The 26,304-nt window shown below is 43.3% G+C and overlaps 1 protein-coding gene across 1 annotated transcript in view; it reads left to right on the forward strand.

The window, feature by feature from the left end:
• The window catches only part of LOC126107615 (follistatin-related protein 5-like), a 181,397-nt gene that overhangs the window by 102,546 nt on the left and 52,547 nt on the right, over window positions 1-26,304 (forward strand). Inside the window, exon 10 of the mRNA XM_049913341.1 lies at window positions 24,541-24,662. Coding sequence (XP_049769298.1) covers window positions 24,541-24,662 — 122 coding nt within the window. The remainder of the gene's footprint in view (window positions 1-24,540; window positions 24,663-26,304) is intronic.

Consider the following 26,304-nt stretch of genomic DNA (forward strand, 5'->3'; position numbering starts at 1 on the left):
TTGCATGAAAGGCGGTAATTAATAAAAGATTACTGTGATCCCAGTTGTATCACCAGATTGCTGTTAGTCCCCTACACCAGGTTGCCCAAATTTATGGGGATGTGTCACATTGTTGCAATGCCTTCACAGGAATCTACATACATCTACACATTCTGCTTGCTGTAAATGGTCGATTTCAACCTACAAGATTTCAAAAAAATAATCTTTAGGATAGAAACCTTAAAAATAAATTAATGGTTTTTGTAAGAATACAAGAGAACACATGTATATAAAATATAGGGAAATGAACAGGGAAATCCATTGCTTCAAGTCGGTAAGAAAGATACCTGTTGTGATCTCTTGAGGTGGATCTATCCTGTGTACGACATCAAGAGGATCGACCACGTCCAGAATTTTCTCACTTTGACCATGGCTGATACTGGTGCTTCCCCTATCTCGTCGGGAGCGGGAAGTCAAAGTATTTGCCAGGTAAAATAAATGCATAAATAAATAAATAAATAAAATAAATATTATATCACAGTATTTCACAATTACATACAGTTAATTCTCTTGCGTATTAGCAGGTCCTGGGTGGTGACTAAGGGAGGTGGAGACAGGAGCGTATTCATCAACGAGAGTGGTGACGGCAGTAGACACTTCATTGGTGGTTCCGTCCCGTCGTCCAGATTCGTCATTATTTGTAATAACTGCTTCATCAGCAATGATGTCGTGGCTATAATGAACAATTTCTCATATAAACGGTCACTAAACCCGGATGAACAAACAATTCAAATTGCCAAAGGCCGCAGTTTTTAGCTGATATTATTCAGATGAATGTACAGATTGGCCAGGTTTCTCAGTGCAATGGATACACTGAAGTCATAGGTGACTATATCAATCACGTTATCACACGAACAACACACACTTTTGTAAACGTGTAGAAACTCGTAGTTGAGATACATAGCACGTGGAACCTGTTCTAGCTCTTCCAGACAGGTGCCACAACCTCCAGAATTTTTTCCGGAACTTTAGCTGGACCACCATTGCAGCTAGAGGGAGCTGTATGTCAAAACTCGTGACTGTCACGTACTTAGTAGCCTTTCACCTAGCTGGGGAGGCTTGCACTGGAAATAGCCAGCTAACGGCGCCATGACCACCACTTGCGGAACGCTATTTCTAAACTGTACAGTAGCCGACTACATGCCGCTGTACACGCTGGCATAATCCGCAAATATTCCTTCTATCAATCCAAACGATCATTTCTTGGTACAATCTAATATTTATTTACGTTTTAGACGAGGTTCCGCCTGTTGCGAAGGGTATAAGCTATACATAATCATGGCCGCCCGAATAAGTTTGACTGAATGCCGCAGCTCACTTCAAAGTGACACAGATTCGTGACAATACTTTTCAACATAATTACCAAGTCCTTGTAAACAATAACCGGTACGTTCTACTAATTGTTCAGTTTCTCGACGATAGAAATCCTCTTGGTCATGGCGCCGTTCCAGAACCACTGCGTCAACAGCCTCATCGTTGGACAATTTCTTCCCACGCACCCCATCCCCCAACCCCGGACTGTCTTTCAGGCTCCCGAAAAGAAGGAAATAGCGTGCTACAAGGTATGAACTATGGCGAGTTAGCATCATCTGCGTCTATGCGACCTTGGTCAAATTGTTCATATCATTTCACTTCGGCTGAACGTGACATTGTATTTGGTCCATCTACCGCCAGAATCTGTGTGAAACTTTCCCCCGAAAGTATCATTTCTTCCAAGATACTTCGAATTTGAAGTACGTTTCCAGAAATAATGTCATTTCAGTTTCACACCATGACTCACTTGTTATCCGTATCGCAGCACAACTATGTCTGCAGGAGTTGTAGCTACACTTAGTCGAGAGCATACGATATTGGCAGCAAATGCATATATGCTGGTGATGTAAGTGTAAAACAGGGGCGCTACTCAATAGCAACATAAAGCACGCATGCCTATAAACACAACTGCTGAAATTTATTCCAAAAAATACACAAGTGTTCTACCACACATACATACTCTATGTTGTGTCTAGACAAGACAGTCTAGACACAAGGCAAGGAAGCCGAAAGGGCACGCGTCAACTCACGCAGGCTTGCTTATGTCTGAAACAGGATACGTAATGAATGCTATAAAGAAAAGTACGTAGCTCCATGAATCCTTAACTTTAATCCATCATTTGTATACAGCGTTCTTGATGATACAAGTGAGACTCTCTATAGAAATGGTTAATGGCGCCTTGCTAGGTCGTAGCCATGGACTTAGCTGAAGGCTGTTCTAACTATCTCTCGGCAAATGAGAGAAAGGCTTCGTCAGTGTAGTCACTAGCAAAGTCGTCGTACAACTGGGGCGAGTGCTAGTACGTCTCTCTAGACCTGCCGTGTGGTGGCGCTCGGTCTGCGATTACTGACAGTGGCGACACGAGGGTCCGACATGTACTAATGGACCGCGGCCGATTTAAAGCTACCACCTAGCAAGTGTGGTGTCTGGCGGTGACACCACACTCTACTTGTGGAGATCGTTGGACAATACCCCTAGCCTGTGGCGCTCCTGGACTGGGGCTAAATACAGTTGGTGCACGCTACTGTCCTCTATACGCGGTAGGCATTGGCGGGTCAGTGCCGTGCATTCATCTACATCTACATCTACATCTAAATCTACATCTACGTGATTACTCTGCTATTCACAATAAAGTGCAGAGGGTTCAATGAACCACATTCAAACTGTCTCTCTACCGTTCCACTCTCGAACGACCGCGGGAAATACGAGCACTTAAATTTTTCCATGCGAACCCTGATTTCTCTTATTTTATCTTGATGATCATTTCTCCCTATGTAGGTGGGTGCCAACAGAATGTTTTCGCAATCGGAGGAGAAAACTGGCGATTGAAATTTCATGAGCAGATCCCGACGCAACGAAAAACGCCTTTGTTTTAATGATTGACACTCCAATTCACGTATCATGTCTGTGACACTATCTCTTCTATTTCGCGATAATACAAAACGAGCTGCCCTTCTTTGTACTTTTTCGATGTCATCCGTCAGTCCCACCTGATGCGATCCCACACCGCACAGCAATACTCCAGAATTGGGCGGACAAGCGTGGTGTAAGCAGTCTCTGGCAGATGGCTAGTAGACCTGTTGCACCTTCTAAGTGTTCTGCCAAGGAATCGCAGTCTTTGGTTTGCTCTACACACAATGTTACCTATGTGATCGTTCCAATTTAGGTTATTTGTAATTGTAATGCCTAAGTATTTAGCTGAATTTACAGCCTTCAGATTTGTGTGACTTACCGTGTAATCGAAATTTAGATGATTTCTTTCAGTACTCATGTGAATAACTTCACACTTTTCTTTATTCAGGGACGATGCCATTTTTCGCACCATACAGATATCTTATCTAAATCACTTTGAAATTCGTTTTCGTCATCTGATGACTTTACAAGATGGTAAATGACAGCATGATCTGCAAACAATCTAAGACGGCTATTCAGATTGTCTCCTATGTCGTTAATATAGATCAGGAACAATAGAGGGCCTATAACACTTCCTAGGGGAACGTCGGATATCACTTCTGTTTTACGCGATGACCTTCGTCTACTACTACGAACTGTGACCTTTCTGACAGGAAATCACGAATTCAGTCGCACAATTGAGGCGATACACCGTAGGCACGCAGTTTGGTTAGAAGACGCTTGTGAGGAACGATGTCGAAAGCCTTCTGGAAATCTAAAAATATGGAATCAAATTGACATCCCCTGTCGACAGCACTTATTACTTCATGAGTATGAAGAGCTAGTTGTGTTTCACAAGAGCGACATTTTCTGAAACCGTGCTGACTATGTGTCAATAAATCGTTTTCTTCGACGTACTTCATAATGTTCGAATAGAGTATATTGTCCCTTCTGTAAATCGACGTTGGTGATATAGGTCTGTAATTCAGCGGATTACTCCTACTACCCTTTTTGGGTATCGGTGGGACTTGAGCAATTTTCCAGTGTTTAGGTATGGATCTTTCTATGAGCGAGTGGTTGTATATAATTGCTAAATATGGAGCTACTTTATCAGTATACTCTGAGAGGAACCTGACTGGTATACAGTCTGCACCGGAGGCCTTGCCTTTATTAAGTCCTTTAAGCTGCTTTGTTACACCGAGGATATCTACTTCTGTGTTTCTCATCTTGATTGGAATTCAGGAATATTTACTTCGTCTTCGTCGGTGAAGGATTTTCCAAAACCGTGTTTAATAACTCTGCTTTAGTGGCACTGTCATCAGTGACTTCACCGTTGTTATCGCGCAGCGAAGATATTGTGGAAGAGCGGCGAATTCTCTTCGGGCAAGGTAGTTGATGTGACTGGCTCTAAAGCGACGACTGGAACTGGCTCTAGTTGGAAACCTCGCTGAAAATCTAGAGCATCCTCTCGAATGCACTCCGCAGTTACTCCACCGGTTAAGCTGCGGAGCGCAGCTTGCGTCCTAGCGTGCAGCCATATTAAGCGCCTCATTAACAGTTGCACGAAATGCGTGTCGTAAACACAGTCCCACGATGCTAGAAACGTCTGCATCCGACCGACAGAATTTACTGGAAAACTCGCTTCCCCTGGGCGTGTATTCTGCCCCGTTTCTCTCAGTTGCTGGAGGGACGTCTATATTGCCATGGTTGCGATACGGTGTCAGCAGGAAATTGAATTTGTACATTTCTTTGAAAATGTGCCAGTCTTGTCGTGCAGTCGTCTTAGCGTGGATCAACTTGTGTAACTTTCTTTCCGATGTCCCTAATGTATTAAAAGGCTCTTCAGTCGTTCTGCTAAAATATGTGTTTCCTGCCATCAGACAAACGAATGACTATTAAATCCAGCGAAGAATCCTTTAATACGAAAGCAAAAACGCTTTTCGACGTAAATCAGTACAGTGTGTTACAAAAATGGCTTTACAACTTTGAAAATTCTTACAAATTTATTGACACGAATGACGGACATACAGGATGGTCCATTGGCAGTGACCGGGCCAAATATCTCACGAAATATGCATCAAACGAGAAAACTACAAAGAACGAAACTGGTCTAGCTTGAAGGGGGAAACCAGATGGCGCTATGGTTGGCGCGTTAGATGGCACTGCCATAGGTCAAATGGATATCAACTGCGTTTTTTAAAATAGGAAACCCCGTTTTATTACATATTCGTGTATTACGTAAAGAAATATTAATGTTTTAGTTGGACCACTTATTTCGCTTTGTGATAGATGGTGCTTTCACGATCCACTCGCAAATGGAGCGAGGGATGAACGACAGGCTATACGCCTCCTTGCGAGCCCTACAGCTACATCTGCGTCTACATGGTTACTCTGGAACTCACACTTAATTGCCTGGCAGAGGGTTCATCGAACTATTTTCATACTACTTCTCTACCATTCCATTCTCGAATGGGAAAAAGGAACACCTAAATCTTTCCGGTCGAGATCTGATTTCTCTTATTTTATTATGATGATCATTTCTCCCTACGTAGATGGGTGTCAACAAAATATTTTCGCATTCAGTGATGTGGTGATTGAAATTTCATAAATAGATCTCCTCGCGAAAGATAACGACTTTGTTTCAGTGACTTCCACCCCAACGTATCATATCAGTGACACTCTCACTCCTATTGCGCGATAACACGAACCGAGCTGCCCTTCTTTGCACTTTTCGATGTCCTCCGTCAATCCTACCTGGTAAGTATCCCATACCGAGCAGCAATATTCCAGCAGAGGAGGGACAAGTGTAATGTAGGCTGTCTCTTTAGTGGGTTTGTCGCATCTTCTAAGTGTTCTGCCAAAGAAGCGCAGTCATTGTTTCGCCTTCCGCACGATATTATGTATGTGGTCTTTCCTATTTAAGTTCCTCGTAATTGTAATTCCTATGTATTTAGTCGAATTGACAGCCCTTAGATTTGTGCGGTTTATCGTATACTCAAAATTTATCGGATTTCTTTTAGTACCCATGTGGATGACCTCGTACTTTTCTATGTTTAGTGCCAATTGTCACTTTTCGCATCATACAGAAATTCTCTCTAGATCATTTTGTTATTGGAATTGATCGTGTGATGATTTTGCTAGACGGTAAATTAAAGCATCATTTGCAAATAATCTAAGGGGGCTGCTCAGATTATCACCTAGATCATTTATGTAAATCAGGAACAGCAGAGGGCTTATGACACTACCTTGCGGAACGCCAGATATCACTTCTGTTCTAATCGATGGTTTCCCGTCTATCACTACGAACTGTGACCTCTCTGAGAGGAAATCACGAATCCAGTCATACAACTGGGACGATACTCCACATGCACGCAATTTGATTAATAGTCGCTTGTGAGGAACGGTATCAAAAGCCTTCTGGAAATCTAGGAATATGGAATCGATCTGAGATCCCTTGTCGACAGCACTCATTACTTCATGGGAAAAAAGAGCTAGCTGTATTGCACAAGAACGATATTTTCTGAATCCGTGTTGGTTATGTATCAATAAGTCAGTTTCTACTCTTATCTTGTCTTCACGGCCCTTACACGAAATGAACATTGGTGGCAGTAGAATCGTTCTGCAGTCAACCGCAAATGATTCTCTAAACTTTCTCAACAGTGCTTCCCGAAAAGAGCGTCGTCTTCTCTCCAGAAATTCCCATTTGATTTCACTGAGCATTTCCGTAATACTCGCGTGTTGATCGAAACTTCTGGTAACAAACCTAGCAGAAAATTTCTGAATTGCTAGAGTGTTTTCTTTCAACCCGACCTGGTTGGAATCTCAAACACTCCATTAACACTCAAGAGTGGATCGCACAAGTGTTCTGTACTCGGTGTACTTTACACATGAGCTACTCTTTCATAGAATTCTCGAACTCGACCACTTATATTCCCTACCACTGACTCTACGTGCTGGTTCCACTTCATATCGCTTTGCAACGTTACACTTAGATACTTAATCGACGTGACTGCTTTACACAACATACCACTATTACTGTAACCGAAAACTACGAGATTGTTTTTCGCACTCATTTGCATTAACTTACATTTTCCTACAATTATAACAAGCTGCCATTTATGACACTAAATATAGGCACTGTCTAAGTCATCTTGTATCCTTCTAAGTCACGACACTTTCTCGTACCGACAGGTCAGCAGCAAATTACAAAAATTGATTCTCACGCTGCCCGTCAGAACGTTTACTCACATAGAGAAAAGGAGTGGTAATATCACATTTCCCTGGCGGGTTCCTAACAATAACCTTGCCACCAATTAACACGCATTGTGCAGGACAACGTACTTGGTTCTGCTGCTTGAGAAGTCAGCGAGCCACTCACACATCTGTGAACTTATTCCATAAGCTCGGATCTCCGTTAACAACCTGCAGAAATCTAGGAATATGAATTCCGTCATTCCCTCTTCATTCATGTTTCGCAGGATATCGTGCGAAAAAAGGGCAAGCTGAATTTCGCAAGTGCGATGCTTTCTATATCCGAATTGATTTATGGGCAGAAGTTTATCTGTCGCAAGGAAATTTCGCTTTTCTCCTGTCGCTTGGAGTTCTGCATTGTGCGTGAAATTTACGATAAATGCAAGCAAAGTAAGGGACCAACGCCGAAGCGAACTCTCAATAAAGCCAAATTCGGACTCCATTTGGATCTGCTGACTCATTTGTTCCGAACTCTTTCACCTGATTCTCAGCGCCAGGAAGGGCTATTTCTACGTCCTCCGCACTGGAGTCTGTGCGACGGACAAACAATCCGTACGATCATCTTGCGTGAATGATTTTTTAAACACTAAATTTAACATTTCTGCTTTTTATTCGCTCTGCCTTATTGCCACGTCAGGCGTGTCTGTGAGTGACGGAATAAAATATGCAGACCAGCCTAGCTCTTTTACGTATGACCAGATTTTTCTCGGGTTCTCGGTAAAATCTTCCCTTAACGTATGCCGATGGAAGTTGTTGCAGACTTCACGAATCAATCTTTTTACAGACAGCACGAATTTCTATTAACTCCTGACTGTCGACATTTCTACGTTCTTTTTTGAACCGAGAGTGCAACAATTTCTCTTTTCTCTGCACTCTCCAAATTTGCTTTTAAATCCACGTTGCATCTTTTTCGTCTTTAATCCATTTACTCCGCACACACGCTCCAGAGCGCGGTTTCGATGTGTTTAAGCTTTGCCCATAATTTTTCTTAATCCATAATATTGGAACTAAATGATGGTCATTCACTGTCTGAGTATGATGCTAAGAACTACTTATCTGCTCTTTCCAACACAAAAATTCTCCTAGTCTTCAGGGTAGATATACGATCTTTAGTAGCCGTAGTCGCTACCAAGGTATCATTAGCACTAATCCCCCATCTCTGTACCGACAATGTAGATAATGTTAGACCTGTTTCTAACTGCGGGGTCTAAAACAAAACGCCAGTTATTTTTCTCCGAAAATAGCAAAACCCGCCCAGAAGTTTTAGTGTCTCATTTCCTCTTTCAGTCCGCTAAGTATAGGCTTATGTAATTCTAACACATTCCACTACTTTTGCTTTATATATACTGGTGCCCATCTTTGAACGTCTTTTCAAGACAACATCCATTCTTCTCAATTTATCTTCAGTCTACTTTGCCGTATACGAGAAAACCGCAGTTACTTCGGTAAACCTTAAAGGTTCTTTTCTTCCCCTTGAACTTCCATTTAGTTTCCAAAATTTTCTTCAACTTGCTTCACTGCTTTCTCTATGTACAGAGTGAATAAAATTGGGGATATCCTGCAATTCTGTCTCACTCCCTTCTCAATCATTGCGTCTCTTTCGTCACCGTCGACTTTTATAATTTCAATTTGGTTTCTTCACAAGTTGTAGGTAAGTGAAGTAAGTAAACAATAATTCCGCAAAATATTAAAAAATGCGCACCGGCGCGGTCCCGATATGGCGGAAACCGCAGCCTGTGGGACTGATATGGGAACGATGTTATCTGAAATTCGCATGCATTCAGCGATAACCACAGCTTATCTCCTCCGGTCACTTGCTTTGTGCGGGCGACCAGTGTTTCGACCGTATTTCCGCCTCACTTGTTGTTCATTGTTTCACGAAACAGGTGTTCACTGCTGTTGTGGATTACTGAGAAATGTGATCATATTTCCGACCGGTTCGTAGGGGTGAGGTGGGGTGGAGTGGGGGGGGGGGGGGGCGTAACGATGTTCCTCAGGCTCTGTTTGTGTATACAAGTAGAAAACAGAAAAGCAGTGAGAGCTACTTGATAAAAAACAACACATGGTCTATACTTGGCTGAACACTTTGGCAATAAAATTACTCTTAACTTCGAGTAGTAGGAAATGAGATGGACACACAATGTAAAGCGGTACTTTTCTTTGTAAACCTTTTACAAGACAGGACAGAAGTTGAATACATTTAACTGTTCCCAGTAGTAATCATGACGATGATTAACTGATTAAGTTGGATAAACTATGTAATAAACAATACATTATATTAGCATTACACAAGTAAGCAATACTTTTGCATGATGCATCACTGCTAGGTAATATAGCGTGATGAAACTCGGACCATACGTAGCCAGAACAAGTACACAAGGTAACTGAAAGAAATACGCAGTGAGACGAACAGAAATACACTTTTATTCAAAGATAATAATTATTGTATTGAATTCGCCGTGATACATGATGGTCCTCTAGACATCACAAATGGCAGGAAATGGTGTAAGTAGGCTGTTTAGGTTTTTATGTTGGTAACGCCACGTAGCGCTCTGTATGAAAATCACTGACTGTGCTGTGTGCAGTCTGTGGCTATTTGGACTCATTGTTGGAATATTCGCTTGTTTAGTGTTGGGCAATTGGATGTAAACAGCGCGTAGCGTTGGGCGGTTGGAGGTGAGCCCCCAGCAGTGGTGGATGTGGAGAGAGAGATGCCAGAGTTTTGAGAGGTTACTATAATCGGACGATCTGGACGTGTGTCCGCCAGAAAAAGGAAATTTGTAAAGATGGATGTCATGAATATATATATATATATATATATATATATATATATATATATATATATATATGACTTTTGAACGCTATTAAGGTAAATACATTGTTTGTTCTCTATCAAAATCTGTCATTTGCTAACTATGCCTATCAGTAGTTAGTGCCTTCAGTAGCTAGAATCTTTTATTTAGCTTGCAGTATTGGCGCTCGCTGTATTGCAGTAGTTCGAGCAAGGAAGATTTTTGTGAGGTAAGTGATTCATGAAAGGTATAGGTTATTGTTAGTCAGGGCCATTTTTTGTAGGAATTTTTGAAAGTCAGATTGCTTTGCGCTAAAAATATTGTATGTCAGTTTAGTGATGTTCAGAATAAGTAAAGAGAAAACTGTTTGAGTGCCTTTACAAGCACAGTAATTCATGATTTTTCTAAGGGGAAGCTTCAACGGTTTTTGTGACAGAGCGTTCCAGTCCTGCACCAGCCCGTTGGTGCATGTGGACATGCTACAATACCAGTCCCCAACGCACACCACACATGGCCGATGGGATTCAAGTCGGGGGAGCGGGCAGACCCGTCCATTCACCAAATATCCTCTCATTCTACGAGCTCCGCCACTTGCGTTATTCCATAAAATGAAGTCAGGGATGGAAGCAGCACTGAAAAGACGCACCTGGCGAATGAGTACAGTGCCACAACTGCGTTGACCGCTAGCTGTCCCGTGTACAAAGATTTGTAGGTCACTATGCCCATGCAACATTATGCCTTACCACACGATAACTAAAAAATCATGTTCGACAACGTTCCAGGATGCATTACATGTCCCCACCTCTCACCATATGAATGTACGTAGTCCAACATGGTCGCCTTGGTGGTCCAGCTGGTATAATGTATTCTTTGAACATTGCCCACTCACCAGTCTACATTATTGTGACACTGCACTCCTTCCCCATGTGCACCTTATCAGGGTGCATTCGGCCCTGACTTCATTTTTGGAGATGGCATTGCTCGACAGCTCTGAACAGCGCAGGTGGACGAGCGTTTGTAATGATAAGATATTCAGCGAATGGGGTGCCCGCCCGTTCTACGACTTGAAATGCATTGAGCTCGTGTGGAATGCGTTCGAGAGGCGTATTCCAGCACGTTCACGTGCACCACCGACCATCCAGCAGTTGTCAAACTTAATGCAGGGGGAATGAAACGCCCAGCCACAAGACTTCGCTATCAACCTCGTTGCCATCATGGCAGGACGTTGAAGAGCATCCACTGCCATCCGTGGTGATCACACACCCGTACTGATAACCATGTCCTGATTTTTGTAATGTACAGGGGCCATCATGAATAGCGGTAACTTCAGTGTACTCACTGTCTTTGAAAAAAAGAGTCATTTCTGTTCGTCTCATTGCGTATTTCCTTCACTTAACTTTTGTATGATACTGTAGCAGTTCTTATCAAATATGGTCCAAGTTTCATGGAGCTACCTGTATATTACTTGGTAGTGACACATGATGCGTGAAAGTTGCTTTCGTCCTTAACTTTTGCACAACAGCGTATTTCTGATAAGGAGAATCGAGAAGAAAAATGCCTGGCTTCTAACATCAGTTTTAGTGAATGAAGAACAGTTTTCAGACAGTCCGCAACAGACTGCAATTTTTTGGACCACAGAACGATAGCATACATAATATGTGTCTCAATTAAACAGAACTGTCATCATACAGGGGAAAGTTTGGTAGTACGCACTATTATCCAAAAAGTTTTATGATTACCGATCTCACACACCCAAATTACAGGTTTGAAGGTGAATTTTAGCGTGTGGTACGACAAAGAAAGGTTAGAACTAAATGAACTTCGAGCAAAAAGCACCAGTTACGAACAGACCGAGGCCGAACAGATAAAAATGGTTCGAATTGCTCTGAGCACTACGGGATTTAACATCTGAGTTCATCATTCCCCTAGAACTTAGAACTACTTAAACCTAACTAACCTAAAGCTATCACACACATCCATGCCCGAGGCAGGATTCGAACCTACGACCGTAACGGTCGCGCAGTTCCAGACGGAAGCGCCTAGAACCGCTCGGCCACTGCCGCCGGCGTCGAACAGATAAAAAATATAGGTTAGAGTTTAGCGGAATCAAGTGTCTGGTTGACTGATTATCTTTTACAATAAAATACCAACAAGTAAGTATTATTTATTTGACAGCTGACCGAATATTATTTACATTTTGATATTTTAAAAATAAGCGTTTTCTATTTTTCTTCCGGTGTAAAGTTTAGTTTGGTGCAAAATGCTTGTAGAATATGTTGTGTAATACCTGACCTGCTTCACAGGTAACGGTCTCTGTAAAGCTGAGAATCGCTGTCTTAGCGCTTTGGCATACTTTTTTATGAATACCATCAAAAGTTTTCTAGACTTTACATTGACGGAAAACTGCATTGACTGCCTTATTTCTCGAGTTACTTTCACTAAATAACTGTGCAGTCACAGACACTCTTTGATTCTTCGTACATCAGTTACAGGTCATGGCTACCCACCTAATTTTACAGACATTGACTCAGATCGCGTCGCCGGCCGGAGTGGCCGTGCGGTTCTAGGCGCTACAGTCTGGAGCCGAGCGACCGCTACGGTCGCAGGTTCGAATTCTGCCTCGGGCATGGATGTGTGTGATGTCCTTAGGTTAGTTAGGTTTAAGTAGTTTTAAGTTCTAGGGGACTGATGACCTCAGAAGTTAAGTTGCATAGTGCTCAGAGCCATTTGAACCAATCAGATCGCGTCCCTTCTCAAAGCGTACGGATCCGTGTTACTGGCGTAACAGAAGTGTTTGCAAATGTGGTATAACCTCCTAGTTGCTGTAGCGGCTCACTTTCTCGCTTGATACGTCAGTGTCGATTGCTTCAGTAAAACTCAAAGCTCATGGAGAAAGTATAATTTACTCACCCATCTGATGTTCAGTTACGATTATGGTGCGAAAACCAAAACTATTTTCTTTTCAATCAATGTATCGTGATAAATGTAAAGGGTGATCGAAAAGTAGTGCATATCAATAAATAATCATACATATAATTTAATATCCTCGCATACATTGTTTAATTAGGTACATGTTCCCTAGATCATGTGAATGTTTCTTTTATCGAAATGAGTAAATGTATGGGACCTGGATACATGACTGTTGTTAACATTAATCACATTTTTTTAGTCCTACTCATGCAACAACACTTAAAAATATTTAGGGTTTCCCTCCTAAGAGTCATCCGGCTAATTTTCTCTTGTGTTGCGCCAGGTATTTGCAATCTCGTTGTTGCAATGTATAGCTGAAATCAACCCAAACACATATAGCCCATCAAGTCTTTCATGCGACACCCAGCGCAGATGGAAAGTGTCGGTTTATTTCCCTTTACAAACAAAATTATTTTTAAAAACGGAATTTTACGTGCTTATTCGGTAGAGCGATTCTAATTTGTCCTAGTGCGATTTACGCTTTATCAGTTTGTATTGAAAGGGACAGTAAAACAGGGATAATAATCATTACTCAAGCAGCGACAACTTCACCCTGGGCTGCGCTGCCTGCTACCGCTTCTCAATAGCGCCGCTCAGTCGCTGCTGGTGTACTCATTGTGCTTCGTGTTTTACGTTCCTGTCGACACAAATCGATGAAATGTATATAGCACTAGACTAAGTTGGAACCGATCTATCGAATGAGCAAGTAAAATTCCGCTTTAAAAATAATTTTTTTTGCAGCGTGAAACAAACCGACGCTTTCCGTCGACAGTGAGCTTCGCATGAAAGACTTGATGAGCTGTATTTGTTGGTCTCTCTCCAGCTGCACACTTTAAAAACGATGCTCCAGATATCTGCGGAAACACCAAGCTAAATGGGCCTGACCACTCTTGGGAGAGACACTCGATATATATACTCCAGTGAGGTGACAGATGTCATGGGACAGCGGTATATACGTATACATGTGGCGTTAGTATCGCGTACACAAGGTATGAAAGGGCGGTGTACTGGCGAAGTACTCAAGTGATCCATGTGAAAACGTTTCGCACTTGATTATGGCAGTAAGATGGGAATTAAGACTTTCCAGACGAAATTATAGTTGGAGCTAGACGTATGGGACATTCAGTTTCGGAAATCGTTTGGGAATTCAGTATTTCGAGATTCACAGCGTCGAGATTGTGCCGAGATTACCAAACCACGGACGACGCAGTGGCCGCCGACCTTCGTTTAACGACCGAGACCAGCAGGGCGTACATAGACTTGTCAGTGGTGACAGACAAGCAACACTGCGTGAAATAATCGCAGAAATCAATGTACGACTTACGACAAACTTATCCGTTATGACAGTGCGTCGAATTATGGTGTTCAAGGGCATGGCAACAAAACGACATCATTTTCAGTGCCTCTCCTGGGCTCGTACCCATATCGTACGGACCCTGGACGACTGGAAAAACCGTGACCTGGTCAGATGCGTCCCGATTTCAGTTGGTAAGAGCTAACGGTAGGATCTGAGTGTGGCGCAGATCATACTAGGCCATGAACCCAAGTTGTCAATAAGGGCACTGTGCTAGCTGGTGGTGGCTCCATAATGGTGTGGGCTGCAGTTAGGTGGAATTGACTAGGTCCTCTGTCAAACTGAACCGAGCACTGACTGTAACTTCTTATGTCTGGCTATTCGGAGACCATTTGCATCCATTCATGGACTTCATGTTCCCAAACAGCGATGTCATGTCACCGAACCACAATTCAAAAAATGGTTCAAATGGCTCTGAGCACTATGGGACTTAACATCTGTGGTCATCAGTCCCCTAGAACTTAGAACTACTTAAACCTACCTAACCTAAGGACATCACACACATCCATGCCCGAGGCAGGATTCGAACCTGCGACCGTAGCGAACCACAATTGTTTGCGACTGGTTTGAAGAACATTACTGGAAAAATCGAGCGAATGATTTGCCAGCCAGGTCGACCAAGATGAATCCAATCGACCAGTTATGAGACATAATGGAGAGGTCATTCATGTATAACATCTTGCAGCGGCAACACTTCCGCAGTTATGGATGGCTGTAGAGGCAGCGTGGGTCAATATTGCTGCAGGAGACTCTCAACAACTCAACGACTTCTTGAGTCCATAACACATCGAGTTTCTGCAGTACGCCGGCCAAAATGAGATCCGACGCGATATTAGGAGGCACTCCATGACTCTTGCCACCTCAGTATATTTATATGCTCAGAATTGTTGCTTTGTTCACTAACGCACACATAAAATCGTTTTACCATGTCAGAGGCCAGTTTGCGGTGGTGTTGGCGCTGTTGTTGTTAAACTTCTACGTTATGTTGATCTTTAGTTGAGCCAGAGAGAGTTCTGTTTTTATAGTTTCCTTCTGTAAGGTAGTACCATAGGAAGAAGTCGGAAGACCTTAAATGAGTGAATGTGAGGGCCATAAGTCTTTACAGATGGTTCTGCCATAGAAAAACTCATTTAAGAAATGATTTGTTTCATTAGCTGTGTGAGAAGTGGTATGTCTTATTATCATATAGAATAACATTAGTCTTCCTCAGGCTGTAAAATAAATTGTGAAATGATGTTTTTGCACACAACATTTCACTGTAATTTCAAAAGTAAACAGGGTGCATCACCTTGTGACTCGATACAGTGCAGCACTATCAAAATCTGAGACAGCGCGAGGTGTTTTCATTAAACATGTGTGGATTTTCGGGTAACTGAACTTTGTGTTCAACAAGGAAAATTCTTTGCTATTCAGGAAACAGCATGTTCTGTCAAGCATTGAATTGCTCATACGTCAAGTGTCACGAGTCCTTTTTTTTTTTTTTACTTTGCCTTCTTCGTTTGTTGTCGGTAATACCCTTAATGGCTTGTTGCGGTCGATAATCGAACGAATTCAGTGCAACTCTTATTTACAAACAAGTTTATTATCATGTGCGCGATTTTGCTGCCCCACTGTAGTTGTAGTGACGACATTATTTCTCCATATACAGCGAGTGGACAAAACTAATGCGATATTGCCCCCCCCCCCCCCAATGAGCCATGGACCTTGCCGTTGGTGGGGAGGCTTGCGTGCCTCAGCGATACAGATGGCCGTACCGTAGGTGCAACCACAACGGAGGGGTATCTGTTGAGAGGCCAGACAAACGTGTGGAAGAGGGGCAGCAGCCTTTTCAGTAGTTGCAGCGGCAACAGTCTGGATGATTGACTGATCTGGCCTTGTAACAATAACCAAAACGGCCTTGCTGTGCAGGTACTGCGAACGGCTGAAAGCAATGGGAAACTACAGCCATAATTTTTCCCGAGGGCATGCGGCTTTACTGTATGGTTAAATGATGATGGCATCCTCTTGGGTAAAATATTCCGGAGGTAAAATAGTCCCCCATTCGGATCTCCGGGCGGGGACTACTCAAGAGGACGTTGTCATCAGGAGAAAGAAAACTGGCGTTCTACGGACCGGAGCGTGGAATGTCAGATCCCTTAATCGGGCAGGTAGGTTAGAAAATTTAAAAAGGGAAATGGATAGGTTAAAGTTAGATATAGTGGGGATTAGTGAAGTTCGGTGGCAGGAGGAACAAGACTTTTGGTCAGGTGAAAACAGGCTTGTAAATACAAAATCAAATGGAGGTAATGCAGGAGTAGGTTTAATAATGAATAAAAAAATAGGCGTGCGGGTAAGCTACTGCAAACAGCATAGTGAACGCATTATTGTGGCAAAGGTAGACACGAAGCCCACGCCTACTGCAGTAGTACAAGTTTATATGACAACTAGCTCTGCAGATGACGAAGAAATTGATGAAATGTATGATGAGATAAAAGAAATTATTCAGGTAGTGAAGGGAGACGAAAATTTAATAGTCATGGGTGACTGGAATTCGAGTGTAGGAAAAGGGAGAGAAGGAAACATAGTAGGTGAATATGGATTGGGGCTAAGAAATGAAAGAGGAAGCCGTGTGGTAGAATTTTGCGCAGAGCATAACTTAATCATAGCTAACACTTGGTTCAAGAATAATAAAAGAAGGTTGTATACATGGAAGAATCGCAGAGATACTAAAAGGTATCAGATAGATTATATAATGGTAAGAGAGAGATTTAGGAACCAGGTTTTAAATTGTAAGACATTTCCAGGGGCAGATGTGGACTCTGACAACAGTCTATTAGTTATCTGTTGGGTATGAACTGCAGATTAAAATTGAAGAAACTGCAAAAAGGTGGGAATTTAAGGAGATGGGATGTGGATAAACTGACTAAACCAGAGGTTGTACAGAGTTTCAGGGAGAGCATAATGGAACAATTGACAGCAGTTGCGGAAAGAAATACAGTAGAAGAAGAATGGGTAGCTCTGAGGGATGAAGTAGTGAAGGCAGCAGAGTATCAAGTAGGTAAAAAGACGAGGGCTAGTAGAAATCCTTGAGTAACAGTAGAACTATTGAATTTAATTGATGAATGGAGAAAATGTAAAAATGCAGTAAATGGAGGAAGCAAAAAGGAATACAAACGTCTCAAAAATGAGATCGGCAGGAAGTGCAAAATGGCTAAGCAGGGACGGCTAGAGGACAAATGTAAGGATGTAGAGGCTTATCTCACTAGGGGTAAGATAGATACTGCCTACACTAAAATTAAAGAGACCTTTGGAGAAAAGAGAACCACTTATATGAATATCAAGAGCTCAGATGGAAACCCAGTTCTAAGCAAAGAAAGGAAAGCATAAAGATGGAAGGAGTGTATAGAGGGTCTATACAAGAGCGATGTACTTGAGGACAATATTATAGAAATGGAAGAGAATGTAAATGAATATGAAATGGAAGATACGATACTACGTGAAGAGTTTGACAGAGCACTGAAAGACCTGAGTCGAAAAAAGGCCCCGGGAGTAGACAACATTCCATTAGAACTGCTGACAGCCTTGGGAGAGCCAGTCCTGACAAAACTCTACTATCTGGTGAGGAAGATGTATGAGACAGACGAAGTACCCTCAGACTTCAAAAAGAATATAATAATTCCAATCCCAAAGAAAGCAAGTGGTGACAGATGTGAAAATTACCGAACTAGCAGTTTAATAAATCACAGCTGCAAAATACTAACACGCATTCTTTACAGACGAACGGAAAAACTGGTAGAAGCCGACATCGGGGAAGATTAGTTTGGATTCCGTAGAAATATTGGAACACGTGAGGCAATACTGACCTTACGACTTATCTTAGAGGAAAGATTAAGGAAAGGCAAACCTACATTTCTAGCATTCGTAGACTTAGAGAAAGCTTTTGACAATGTTGACTGGAATACTCTCTTTCAAATTCTGAAGGTGGCAGGGGTAAAACACAGGGAGCGAAAGGCTATTTACAATTTGTACAGAAACCAGATGGCAGTTATAAGAGTCGAAGGGCCTGAAAGGGAAGCAGTGGTTGGGAAGGGAGTGAGACAGGGTTTAGCCTATCCCCGATGTTATTCAATCTGTATATTGAGCAAGCAGTAAAGGAAACAAAAGAAAAATTAGGAGTAGGTATTAAAATCGATGGAGAAGAAATAAAAACTTTGAGGTTCGTCGATGACATTGTAATTCTGTCAGAGACAGCAAAGGACTTGGAAGAGCAGTTGAACGGAATGGACAGTGTCTTGAAAGGAGGATATAAGATGAACATCAACAAAAGCAAAACGAGGATAATGGAACGTATTCGAATTAAGTCGGGTGATGCTGCGGAAATTAGATTAGGAAATGAGACACTTAAAGTAGTAAAGGAGTTTTGGTATTTGGGGAGCAAAATAACTGATGATGGCCGAAGTAGAGAAGATATCAAATGTAGACTGGCAATGGCAAGGAAAGCGTTTCTGAAGAAGAGAAATTTGTTAACATCGAGTACAGATTTTAGTGTCAGGAAGTCGTTTCTGAAAGTATTTGTATGGAGTGTAGCCATGTATGGAAGTGAAGAATGGAAGATAAATAGTTTGGACAGGAAGAGAATAGAAGCTTTCGAAATGTGGTGCTACAGAAGAATGCTGAAGATTAGATGGATAGATCACATAGCTAACGAGGATGTATTGAATAGAATTGGGGAGAAGAGGAGTTTGTGGCACAACTTGACGAGAAGAAGGGACCGGTTGGTAGGACATGTTCTGAGGCATCAAGGGATCACAAATTTAGCTTTGGAGGGCAGCGTGGAGGGTAAAAATCGTAGAGGGAGACCAGGAGATGAATACACTAAGCAGATTCAGAAGGATGTAGGTTGCAATAGGTACTGGGAGATGAAGAAACTTGCACAGGATAGGGTAGTATGGAGAGCTGCATCAAACCAGTCTCAGGACTGAGGACCACAACAACAACAACAATGCGATATAGGAAACCCGCTGGCAGGCAAACTATCTTCCAGTCGTTTCATCTCTGATGAGTGGTTTTGGAATTACAGCTCTTCCTACAATCCCTGCTTATGTTTCTATATTTCCATAAGGCTTTTGATACGGTGCCCCATTGCAGGCTGTTAACGAAGGTACGAGAATATGGAATAAGTCCACAGATATGTGAGTGGGTCGAAGATTTCTTAAGCTATAGACTTGAGTATATCCTCTACGACGAGTGTTCACCCAGAGACAAAGGTATCGTCGGGAGTGTATCAGGGAAGTGTGATAGGAGTGCTATTATTCTCTGTATACATACACTATTTGATCAAAAGTATCCGGACACCTGGGTGAAAATGACTTACAAACTCGTTGCTCCCGTCATTGGTAATGCTGGGATTCAATATGGTGTTGGCCCACCCTTAGCCTTGATGATAGCTTCCACTCTCGCAGGCATTTGTTCAATTAGGTGCTGGAATGTTTCTTGGGGAATGGCAGCTCATTCTTCACAGAGTGCTGTTCTGAGGAGAGGTATCGATGTCGGTCGATGAAGCGTGGCACGAAGTCGACGTTCCAAATCATCCCGAAGGTGTTCTACAGCATTCAGGTCAGGACTCTGTGAAGGCCAGTCCATTAGAGGGATGTTATTGTCGGGTAACCACTACGCCACAGGCTGTGCATTATGAACAGGTGCTTGATTGTGTAGAAAGATGCAGTCGCCATCCCCGAATTGCTCTTCAACAGTGGAAAGCAAGAAGGTGCTTAAAACATCAGTGTAGGCCTTTGCTGTGAGAGTGCCACGCTAATCACCAAGGGGTACAAGCCCCCTCCATGAAAAACACGACCACACCATAACACATTCACGCCCTACCATCGGATCGCCACATTGTGTACGGTGATTCGTCACTCCACACAACGTTTTTCCACTGTTCAGTCATCCAATGTTTACGCTCCTCACACCAAGCGAGGTGGAATTTGGCATTTACCGGCTTACGAAATCCAAGTTTGCTCACCTCCTACCTAACTGTCATAGTACTTGAAGTGGATCCTGATGCAGTTTGGAATTCCTGTGTGATGGTCTGGATGGATGTCTGCCTATTACACATTACGACCTCCTTCAACTGTCGGTGGTCTCTCTCAGTCAACAGACGAAGCCGGCTCGTACGCTTTTGTGCTGTACGTGTCCCTTAACGTTTACACTTTTTTATCACATCGGAAACAGTTTAGGAGTGTTCAGGAGTGTGGAAACCTCGAGTACAGACGTATGACAGAAGTGACACCCAGTCATCTGACCACGTTCGAAGTCCATGAGTTCCGGGGAGCGTCCCATTCTGCTCTCTCAAGATGTCTAATGACAACTGAGGTCGCTGATATGGAGTACCTGGCAGTAGGTGGCAGCACGATGCACCTAATATGAATAACGTATGTTTTTGGTGGTATACGGATACTTTTGATCACATAGTGTAAATGATTTGGCGAACATGGTCGGCAGCAATCTGCGATTGTTTGCTGATGGTGCGGTGGTGTACGGTAAGGTGTTGAAGTTGAGTGACTGTGGAAGAATATGAGGTGACTTGGACAAAGTTTCTTATTGGTGTGATGAATGGCAGCTGGCTCCAAATGTAGAAAAACGTAAGTTAATGCGGATCAATAGGAAAAACAAGCCCATAATGTTCAGATACAACGTAAGTATAGCCCTGCTTGACACAGTCACGTTGTTTAAAAGCGATAAGAAATGGAATGCGTATGTGACGATTGTGGTAGGAAAGGCGAATAGTAGACTTCGGTTTATTGAGAGATTTCTAGGAAAGTGTGGTTCATCTGCAAAGGAGACTGCATATAGGACGCTAGTTTGACCTATTCTGGAGTACTGCTCGAGTGTTTGGGATTGAAGGAAGACATCGGAGCAATTCAGAGGTGGGCTGCTAGATCTGTTACTGCAGGTTCGAACAACACGCATATGATGCGGAGATGCTTCGGGAACTCAAAAGAGAATCAATGGAGGGAAGGCGATGTTGTTTTCGAGGAACACTACTGATAAAATTTAGGGAACCGGCATTTGAGGCTGACTGGAGAACGAGACTCTTGCTTCCAACATACATTGCGCGTAAGGACCACGAAATAAGACACGAGGAATTGGTACTCATAAAGAAACACATAGACAATCGTTTTTCCAACATTCTGTTTGCTAGTGGTTCAGAACGGAACTGACTAGTTGTGGTACGGGGTACCCTCCGCCATGCGCAGTAAGGTGAATTGCGGAATATCGATTTAGATGTAGACAAAGATTGTTGAAGCTGTCATTGGCTCAGAAAAAGAGTTCAGTACGCAGCAACAAAAACTTTTGATCAATTCCCCAATAACATAAAATGTCTGACGGGTAGAAGAACAAGTTTAAAATCTAATTCATAATCACTTTTCATAGACAACTCCACTGACGAATTTTTACTTAAAAACTGGTAGCCAGTAAAAAAAGTGTAGTTGCGTGGGTAGGACTAAAAATAATAAAGTATTCATTAATGTTAACACTAATCATGTATGCTTATTCTGTAAACCGACTCGTCCTCGTCATTTCGATAAATGAGTCGTACAAATGATCCATGGAACACTTAACTAACCAATTAAGAGAGAAACCATCACGAGCCACAACTACCTTATGAGGAACAGGAATGATGATCTTATTGGCGATCGGAAGCTTACGATCATCTTGCCAAGGCAGTTTAGGTGTCATGAGATGTGCGTACTGTTCTTCACCCAGGTGTCGACGATAATTTAACAGAAAGAACAGTATGAAGTTCTAGGTATACGCTCGACTGGTGACTGTTTTCTCTACACAGTACATGGACATAATCGGCTACGCCCATCCACACACTCGTAGTCGATATAGTTCGCCTTTGACTGATAGATTCCAGTAAACGCCGTTCTCTCCGCAAACGCGGCACTCGCTAATGACCAGCACTGGCGCTAAAGCAGAAACTGCTCTCATGAGTAAACACAACTCTGTGCCATTGATCTCTCAAGTTGCCGGTTACGCTGCACTGCTGTAAGCGGGCTGCAAGGTGATGTGGGGAGGAATCCAAGCGAGCGGATCCTTCGCTCGTAGACCAGCTTCTAGCAACGCTTCCTGATGGTACCAGCTAACACCCTGAGACCAGTGTTGTCCATAGTTGTTGTTGCGATCGCCGTACCATGAACCCTCATTGTTCGTCTTACGTGGATCTTTTACTCAATATAGTGTTATCGTCCGAAGCAATAGACGAGGCTGTTTACCTTTCTCGGACCACCAGCATCCACGGTGGTACGCAGCAGACTTCGTGCTAATACGCTAAGTTATTCTTTTGAGGAACTCTCTAACGTCTGCCTGACACAAGATAGGCCCTTGATGAAATTCATTTTACTCGACGAAATGATATGCTCCAGCCGTCATGATGTGATTGATTTGCTGTGTCGAGCAAGTGAACATTACACAGTTTCAACAAGTGAGACAAAGTAGATAGTTTATGAACCTTATCATGCTATGATCTCCCTATTCTGTGAGCAACGCTGCTACTATTCGCTTATTGCCCCGTGTCAGTATCCCATGAGATACACTGTCGGAAAAAATAGAGTAACCTTTTAGATGTTTCCAACTCATTCAAGATTTATTGTTGCAACAGTGGGTATGGAGTAGAGGAAATGGTTACGTTTACACAAGAGTAGCACGAGCGGTTCTGAGGTACCAGGTAACGATCCATGCTGCAACACCCATATTAGTGCGTGGTGTACCCTCCACAGGCGGCAATGGAGGTGTTGACTCTGGCATCCAGTCGATCGTACAGATTGCGAATACTGTTATGCCAATCCTGCTCGCCCTGTTCACGTAGGTCCGTAAGAGTTGTTGCTTGACGAATCGCACTAGCCACTTCTCCTCCCATCATATACAACACGGAGATCGTGACGGACAGGGAAGTTGCTGCACATCTTGCAGAGCACATTGTGTTACACGGGCAGTGTGTGGCGAGCATTATCCTCTTGGAACTGCACATTAGCTTTCTGTCGCAAGAACGGCAAAAGGACGCGTCAAACAACATTCTGTAATTACCGAGCGCTGGTTCGCGTCCCCTCCACAAACATCAAAGATGAACGAAAGTTGTAACTTATTGCATGGTAGACCATAAGGCCTGGGGTGGGCTGGTTTTTTCTTAGACGAATGCATTCTACGAGACAACGCTCATCAGGTCTATGTCGAAAGCGCAAACGACCATCACATGCGTGCGGGTAGAATCTGCTTTCATCGCTTAAGATCATGGCGCGCCATTCCGTCTTCCAAGCGATCGTCCGACGGCGCCATTCGATCCATGCATGTCGATGCTCTCGTGTGAGTGGAATACGGGCTAGAGGTGTGCGTACCTGTGGTCCCGCAGCTAATAACCGCTTCACAACAGTTCGTGTTGACACGTCTAGACTCGCAAGCCCTCTTATCTGTGCTGTGGTAGCTGTACGACCTGCACTGCTGTCTTTACAATACGACGATCCTGGTGAGCGACTGTGCTGCCTGGGTGTGCAGAAACTCGTCTACGGGTGGGAAAATGTTCACCTGACCATGATACCAGCATCTTTGCACAACTCACCCAGTACGTCCAACTTGTGTGGAAATTCTCCGAAAGGACTTTCCCGCCACTCGGGAGGCCACAGTTTGACCCCAATCGAAGTCGCTCCGTTTGGCTGTGGGAAGCATGAGTGCATCTCCATGTCATGGATGCGTACTTGCTTCACAGGCTTGCACCACACTGGCCTCGTAACTGTGAGAATTCCCTATAAAAGGGTACACGCAGCTGGTGCCTTGCTAGCTAAATCAGTACGCTATCTGTTTGGCGGACGACGATGCAACTGTTACCAGTACATCTACTATCCCCCAGGTGGCATATGAAATCATCGAATTAAAATCGACGTCGTCTTTCCAGGTGCATTTCTTTCCCGGCAGTTTATATTGTTTATTTGCAGTGTGTGTAGGGACGTTCAGGTTTCCTTTATAAAATTTTCTTCTAGTGTATTTATTCCTGATTCAGCTGACCACAGAACGCTCGTCTGCTGTCACTGTGTAGCTACTTATTTAAATGTCGCATTCTATTTTCGTACTTCTGTAACCGTCTAATCACACTAAGATTCCTTTGGCTGTTGTGCAGCCTCTTTCAGCTGTAGTGTATTACGCATCACCTGATCGTCAGTGCTGTGTTGCAGCGGCACCCAACGAGGAGAGGCGCTTCTTCTCATTCCACGACTGGGGCGTCTCCGTGTACGAGCCGACGGCGTGCCGCCTCTACCACCAGATACAGGCCACCGACATCATCCCAGGGACGCAGGTACTGCCGCCACTGCACCACCAACGACATACGCTTTAGAGAGCACGCTACAGCGAGTCCGTAAAGTTCGGATATCATTGGACACCATTAGAGATAGAGCACCTCGGGTTGTTGTAAAACGTTTAGCAGTTTTCAAAGATTTTTTTGTGTCACGGCAGAATTTCGGTGTATGCCCCTACTCGTCCCTCTTACAATATCAACGCGCTATTCAACTTCTGCCCATGTACGGGTGAGCATTGCAGCATCAACAGTTCTGAGTGCTTCACTGATGCGCGTACCAAGAGAAGCAGTCTCACTGCCGTAACCCCACAAAAAAGAAATCTAACGGCGTGACATCGGGAGAGCGTAGGGTACCATGTGGTGGGACCATCAGCACCCATCCACGTCTCAGGAAATGTGTCACTGGATCATCCAGCACGTTCTAACTCCAGTGTGTGGGTGCACCTTCTTGCTGAAAGATGATGGACGGCTGCTTCTCCTCCATCCGTGGTTGCAGCAACTGTTCAAGTACATCCAGAAAAAATTTTCCATTATGCTTTTATCTGGGAAGAAAAACAGGCCCATCACGTTATCTTGTACTAGACCACACCAAACATTAAGCAGTCAAAGATTTGCCCATGTGTGTACTGTGGGCTATCGGAACCCCAGATCCTAATTTGGCGATTCACTTGTCCGGAAATATGGAACACTCTTTCGTCTGAACACGAGCACTTTTTCCGGTACTCATTGTCAGCATCAATGGAGGCCAGTACGGTTCACACGAGTACATAATGCAGAGAACGATCGGTTGGCAGGCGTACTTGGACCATTTGCACTTTGTTCGCAAAACGGCGTAACTGTCTCTGTAACACTTCACGGACGGATGATCTTGCTTCCTGCAATTCGCGCTATGCACGGTGAACTGACTTCTGTGAGCTGCTTTGAAATGCAGGTTGCACTCTGTCAGCATGTGCTTGAAACACGGGGGGGGGGGGGGGGGCGGGGGGAAGGGGGGGCGCCCACTTCTAGAAAAATCTCAGACGCTGCCGATGTCATCAAGGTTTGTGAACCACCACATTATGCTTGTTTTTGGCGATGCTGCTCTTCCACACTGGCGTCGATAATTCTGCAGTACCCTTTTCACAGATTTGGACTCTGCATGTCAGATGACACATTGCAACTTATCCTGGTCTGTCGCCATTTTTATGCCCTCCAAGTCAGGTCTGCAACGCATTACAAAGGAAAAATACACTTTGAGATGTTAGTATTTTTTTGAAATGGCATCGGGACTTTATGCGCACTGCATGAGAAAAGTAGACACTTGATTGCAAAGAGCATAAAATCAGTTTGATCAACAGACATGTCCTTAATGAAATTGAATGCGAGTGGGCATTTCAGGGATCAACTTTCTTCTCAGTGAACTGATGATAATCGCGTCGTGTCAAAGGGGAGTGACAATTGCAGAACATGTAGCAGAGAACTTCTTGTCTTGAAATTTTTCTCTTGTTTCAATTTCTTTCTTATACCCACAACGAAATACTAGGATTCTAAAAGGTGTAAGACAATGACATAGTCATTTGCCCAGAGTGTTCAGTCTTTATGTAGTAGAAAGAGTGACGCAAATAAAAGAAAACTTTAGGGATGGGATTAAAACTTAGAATGA

This window comes from Schistocerca cancellata, chromosome 1, assembly GCF_023864275.1.
Source record: "Schistocerca cancellata isolate TAMUIC-IGC-003103 chromosome 1, iqSchCanc2.1, whole genome shotgun sequence".
Lineage (NCBI taxonomy): Eukaryota > Metazoa > Arthropoda > Insecta > Orthoptera > Acrididae > Schistocerca > Schistocerca cancellata.